Raw genomic sequence first — 6,686 nt, forward strand, 5'->3', positions numbered from 1 at the left:
GCTAGCTAGCTAAAGGGGCAGAAAAGAGGTGGGGCTCTTGGGGAAAAAAAAGCTATCTGTAAAAGGTATTGTTTGCTGATCTGGGCTGGATATTGTGTGTATAAATAAGAGGAGAGAGCCACAGTCTCAATATTAATTATGAGGAGAAGGTACATATACATGTGACTACTAGAAAACAAAAACAAAAGTCCATTTTATCATACTGTGGCCTTCAACCCCTTTATGGCTAATGGAAGAATACAGCTGAATTATTAAAGAGAGAGAGGAAAAAACATTCAAGTTGTTTTTCTCACTTGGAATAAGAAATTATATATGTATTTTTAAGCCATCAAAAATTGTCTAATTGTCCTTCTTTTGTTGTATAGTATATAAATCTTCATATAAGAGAGCAGGCATTCGATAAACAAAACAAAATAAAATAAAATAAAATAAAGTGAAATAAAATAAAAATTCTAAACTCAGGACTGGAGGNAAGAGGGACAATGGGCATGAGAAAGCTTTCTTTTTTTTTTTTTAATTTCTTTTTTTTTTTAAATGTTTTATTTATTTCTAGGAGAGAGAGAGAGACAGCGTGAGCAGGGGAGGGTCAGAGAGAGAGGGAGTCACAAACTGAAACAGGCTCCAGGCTCTGAGCTGGCAGTCAGCACAGAGCCCGACGCGGGGCTCGAACCCGTGAACCGCGAGATCATGACCTAAGCGAAAGTCGGACGCTTAACCGACTAAGCCACCCAGGCGCCCCGAGAAAGGCTTTCTTGAGAGGAGTGGAAAGCTGCCTGTCCTGAGCTGCTGGCTCTCCATCCTAGTTTGATCCACTGGAGACTCGTCTTCCACTTCAGGAACATGATGGCTATGCAGCTACTTGGATCAGGCTGTCCTGTCCCTTCCCAGTCTCCCTTCTCCAATGCTTTCCACTGTGACTACTTTCCACTACTGACAATATGAAATTTTTCAGCCTTCCTCCATCCTGGTCTTAATCTTCTGGATACATCCCTGTCTGTCAATCCATGGCACCCCAAAATAAGCCAAATATGCTACCACATGCAGAGCTGCACTATGCACACTCATTGCTGGTTATTTTGACTATTTTTTAAAAAAGTTATATTGAAAATTTAGTTATAAATTCATTGAAAGCAGAAGAGAAACTTGTCAACAGTGAAAGGTGAACCATAGCTTTTTGGCATAATAAAGACATAAATAAGGACAAAATGGATTTCTACAGACATTTTCTTTTAAATTGTTCAAAAATCTTTCCTATCAGTTCAAAAATCCCCACAAGACAAGCAGACCATTTCAAGATTGAGAAACTGATATGCAGGGATGTGCCAAGGTCATTGCACACTGTCTTCTATCCCTCAGTTCTTCTCATTAGAAGAAGGAGTGACTCATCTTAGGCTTCATAATTAATGCACACAATTCCATGTAACAAACCATAAACTCATTATCTTGCCTGCCAATCCTGATTTTAATAATCCTGTCTATTATAAAAGATGATTGTCCAAATCTGTGATTATGTACACAAATTTGAGGATAGAAGAGCAACAGAGTAGTTAATCCAGCTGTATTGATTTGGCCTCGGACCATACATCAGTGTTGACATTTGAAGGTTGGATACACATAACATTCTGAAAGGCATGCTTCTAACCTAATAAAAATTCCATTGGAGAAGCCTAGTTTGTGGTGGAGAGGTGCTGCTCTAATGTCATCTTTCTTGGAGATGGTTAGCATCTCCTCACAGGTGATAAGGAACAGTGCTTAAAAATACTGTCTTTTCTTAGTGGATAAGCTTCCTATTTGGCCCAAACTTTCTCTCAAGCACAAAGTGTCTTTGCATATTTGACACTAAGAAAAGAACAGAGATTTGGTCTTACTTAGAGAATCTCCAACCTCCCTGTTTGCTAAAGTCCACTGGATTCTCAGCAGAATTGGAAAATTCAGTATGACAGAAATGGTGATACAGTTAACAAAAAAATAAGATGCTTTCTGCAAAATGAACCTGAGCACAGAGTGGAAATTCAGGGCTTTGCAAGGTTAGTGGTCCAGACAAATATATGGAGCAAGACTCCTAGAGGTACCTCATCATTGATGCTAGCAGCCACACTGGAGGATGAGAGGGACTCCTCCTCCACCTGGTCAAGATGGTCCTCTTGCTCCCCGTGGTCTAGCTGGTCCTCTTGATTCACCTGGTTCAGCTGGTCCTCCTGTTCCTCCTGCTCTTCCTGGTCCTCCTGATACTCTTCCTCCACTTCCTCCACCTGCTCCAACTCTTCCTCCTCCTCCACCTGCACTCGCTCCACCTCTTCTTCCTTGTCTGCTTGTTCCACCTCTTCCATCTCATCCATCTGGCTCATCTCTTCCACCTCATCCACCTGTTGAACCTCATACATATCATCCACCTGTTCCACCTCAGGTTCGAATTCAAAGCTCTGCAAAGATGATGTAGCTGAAGAAGAAAGCACAGTGTCATTCATGACCAGGAAAGCAGAAATATCAACATTATCAAAGATTTACATATTTCTCTTGATTTCCCTTTTAAAGTCATAAAAACAGGAGTGTCCAGTTTTATCCTATGTTAAGGATTAGATGTGCCAGGTACCAGGAGTAAGTCAGAGCATTACTTTAAAATCTGTTCGTATTTGAAAATAAAGAAAAAGGAAGGAGTGTCTGACTTTTCCTCCACCCACCCAAGCATAAGTGGGTAGGTACCCAAACTACTCATGCTGAGTGTCTTTTCATTATAAAATTTGGGGGGACTGTGCCTCTGAAAATTGGTAACTTCCAACTAAATGAAACGTAAATACCAAATGAAACGTAATAAAAAAATAACTTCTAAAAAGATAGGTTCTCCAGAATGTGGGGATCTTAGGAATGCTTGAAGTACCAGTGGAGGTGTTGAGAAATGATTCTCCTCCAACAGCCCAAAAAGCAAAGTGGAGAATATTATTTGAACATTGCAAAATGGCAGTCATTTTGGAATATAGTTTGGCAGTTTCTTTCACACAAACTTTCCACAAGACCCAGCTGTCCCACTCCCAGGAATTTAACCAAGTCAATTAAACATTTTTATTCCCACACACACAAAAACCCAGCTCTATGAAAATATTAATAGTAGTTTTATTTATAATCACTGAAAACATGGAAATAACCCAGATATCCTTTTGTAGATTAATGGATTTTTAAACAAATAACTGTGGTGCATGCATAAGATGCAGTACTACTACTACTACTAAGATGCAGCAAGGAAAAAGGAATGAACCATTGATTCATGAAACGTGGATGAACCTTATATGCATTTCGTTAACAAAGCCGGACCAAAAGGGTGAGACTCTATATGATTCCATCTACAGGACATTCGGGAAAAAGGAAAGCAGAGATGGAATACAGATCAATGGTTGCCAGAAGAGGAGGACAGAGTCGGAGTTCAAAGAGACAACACAAAGGAATTCAGGGATGACAGAACTGTTCTATTTGGTAATGTGAGAGCAGATACAGGACTCCTTGCCTTTGCCAAACTCATCCCAAAGAGTGTGTGCAAATTTAAAACTAAATTTGCTCTTACATGTTTTAGGAATCACAGTCATGGGTTCATGGCCTTCCCCCTACCTAAATCAATTTTGAAGGACTTTTTAAACTAAGTTTGAGATTGGTAGCAATAATGTCAACGTTGTTAAGTAGACTATTTTAAAAATAGATGTATTAGTTCTGTATGTGAAGGTGTTATATGTAAACCAACTGGACAATAAACTATATTTAAAAAGAAAAAAGATTCCCAAATACAAATACTCTATGCTAAGGTCAGCAAATGAGAGGGCATGACCTGTTTTATGCTTCCAGCACTGTTTCAAGTTTTGTACTTTTATACAATTATATTTATAAAATTTCTTTAATACCAAAACTTCCATAATAAATATTACTGTTTTTGAGAGACTATCTTTTTTGGCCTTTACTAAAAATTCTTCTTATAGTACAGTTTGTTAAAACAAGAAGTTTCTTTGAACTGCAATCTCTATGGCACAGTCTTCACTAAGATTAAAGAGGTAAGATGCTACTCCTCCAAGGACTGAGATCTAGCACCAATCTTTAGAAGATTAAATTTTAATGGGACAGAATAATACCATTCCCAAGCACTCAAACCATGGATGAGATATTCACTTTCACTGCTCTCAAATCATCATCTCAAAAAACTTACAGAAGATGAAGGAAGTTCACTCTTGTGGTTTCACACCATTATAAATAGAACACTTTCTTCCTTTGAAAAGCCATAACTACCTTGTGGGCCACTGTTTTTATTCTGATAATCCCTATCCAAATGTCCAAATGTACCTACCTGGTGATTCAGGTATGCTTTCCACAGAAAATGTGCTGGAGTCATAACATGTGGCAGACTCTATTTCACTTTCACGAACAGATTCTGGTGATCCATAACGTTCGACTGTTACAAGATCAACTTGATCCTGGGAATTTCCAAAAGAGAAGACATTTCAATTTGGAGACAGAGATATATAAACAACAGGAAACACAGGAAGAACACAAACCTGGATACATTTCACATCACAATTTCCAACATTGCTTATGTTGATTGAATACCTAAACAAAAACATCATTAAAGAAGTCCTTAAAAAATAATGCTGGAAGGTAATAACAAGCAGAGATTATGGGTGCTACATGCTATACATAGTCAAAACTGAGAAAATAAACACAGTATAGATGTGCTGAAAGCACAAACATAAGAAAAATGTGTGCCAATCAAAGGCCATGGCAAAAAATATATACATAGCTTTCAGAGGTGTTGGTAGGATGCTGATGTGGCTGTAGGAGAAGGGTACCACCACCAACAGGGCCATTTCTCCAGAGGTCCTGCACATGCAGCCTGCACTGAGTGTAAAGAAAGGTCAGTTGCAGACTGCTTAACGACTACTTCTAATCTGCATTTAAGCCATGGAGTAGGCTTAAATGCAGATTAAAGTTGGAAGTATTATTAGTAAAAACATCTTTACTCTGTGTGCCAGTAGCACAGAGATGGAAATGGCCCTGGCAAGCTTCTAGTGCAACCTTCCTATTTGATAGTGTCAAAGAGGAGAAGGTCATACAGCAAGTCAGTAGCAGAATGAGAAATAGAATCCAATAACTCCAAACCCAGCGCTCTTTTAAGCCATTTCCTGCTTTAAACTGCATACATTATATTCCTAATTTAGTGATCCACTTCCACTTCCCTAATAACTGAGTCCTTTTTGAACAGTCTGCAGCTCATTGCTCATATGAAATGTAAGTGCCTAGATTAGTGGAATATTTTACATCTCTGCTGAAAATTTTATTGTTTGGGTTTCTTGTTTTGTTATTTGGTGGTGGTGGTGGTGGTGGTGGTTGTTTTTGGACTGGATTAAGACAGAGATCTATGCCAATTTTTCTACAAGGAACCTGCTTGTTGGGACACACTGACCCAGATCAAATGCCAGCATTTGAACTCCAGGAAATTGCACAACCTCCCTGTTCAAGTGCACTGTGTTTTGTACTCTTTAAAATAAAAAATATGTTGCTGGGGATGTGACAATCTTTTCATTATTTAGAAAGATATGCTGATGGGGTGGTAGTCACTGAGATGGGATACGACCTTTCTTTCCCTGTCCTCTTCTTTCTGCTTTTTATCACAGTCATATATCAATTTAATCACTAGCTCTCTGCTTCCTGGATGACTTTCAATAGAAATGTGCATACTTGGGTGTTGATTAATATGTCCATTTTTGTATGTTCATATGTTTTATTTAACCTATTAACATAAATTACTAAGCTTAAATAAACTTAAAAGGACAGAATCATGTGCAGCAATGATAACTGGCCTGGAAAAAACAAAACAAAAAATTATTTTAAAAGCAAAAAGATACTAGTGAAGGGGAGCAGATTTGTCACCTGCAGGAAGCTGTGGCAACTGTAGGGCTCATTTGATTGTTTCCCATCTCTTAAGAGTCCCTGCAATAGAACTCCCCTATGACCCAGCATTAGCACTGCGAGGAATTTACCCAAGGGATACAGGAGTGCTGATGCATAGGAGCACATGTACCACAATGTTCATAGCAGCACTCTCAACAATAGCNGTAAACAAACAAACCAACCAAAAAAAAGTCCCTGTCCTTTGTTGCCTGATAGACATTATCACGAAAACTATTATTTCATACATTTTGTCATTTGGGGCAGGAAAGTTAAATCTGGTCCCAGGCACTATATCTTGATTAGAAGCAGAAGTTTTTTCAATTCCATGGAATACTATACAGTTATTGAAATAATTACAGTTAGAGAAAGATGAAACTGGGTGACAAATGAAAGCCAAAGCTGTGGAGTATCATTATCACTAGGTGAAAAATACATATGATGGCAGACTAAGACTAAGTGGGAATAAGCAAAATTAAATAGCAATTGTGCCATGGTGGTGGGATTATGGGTTTCTTTTAAAAAATGTACCCTTAAATGTTATAATTACTTAGGTATTATAAATTTTATACAGTGAGAATTTTTAAATCCAGCTTTACTCAAAACACACTAAGTTCCTCAAAACACAGTAAGTCAAAGGACTCTGGATTGTTCACACATTACACACTGCAGATCCTGGGTAAATATCTGTTGACTGACTGATGAGGTAAGGCTATCAACAATGTAGATGCCAGACTGATAGCCAGAGCTATATGGATGTCTTG

General features: G+C 38.3%; 1 protein-coding gene across 1 annotated transcript in view; it reads right to left on the bottom strand.

Annotated features, from left to right (window-relative positions):
• PASD1 (PAS domain containing repressor 1) overlaps window positions 1-4,451 on the bottom strand; it is a gene marked incomplete at its 5' end in the record, with an annotated part of 9,877 nt that extends 5,426 nt beyond the window's left edge. The window contains 2 exons of the mRNA XM_077752446.1: window positions 2,073-2,440; window positions 4,325-4,451. Of these exons, the coding sequence (XP_077608572.1) occupies window positions 2,073-2,440; window positions 4,325-4,451 (495 nt within the window). The remainder of the gene's footprint in view (window positions 1-2,072; window positions 2,441-4,324) is intronic.
• Between the last annotated feature and the right edge of the window lie 2,235 nt (window positions 4,452-6,686).

This window comes from Crocuta crocuta, unplaced genomic scaffold, assembly GCF_008692635.1.
Source record: "Crocuta crocuta isolate KB4526 unplaced genomic scaffold, BGI_CrCroc_1.0 scaffold2112, whole genome shotgun sequence".
Classification (NCBI taxonomy): Eukaryota; Metazoa; Chordata; class Mammalia; order Carnivora; family Hyaenidae; genus Crocuta; species Crocuta crocuta.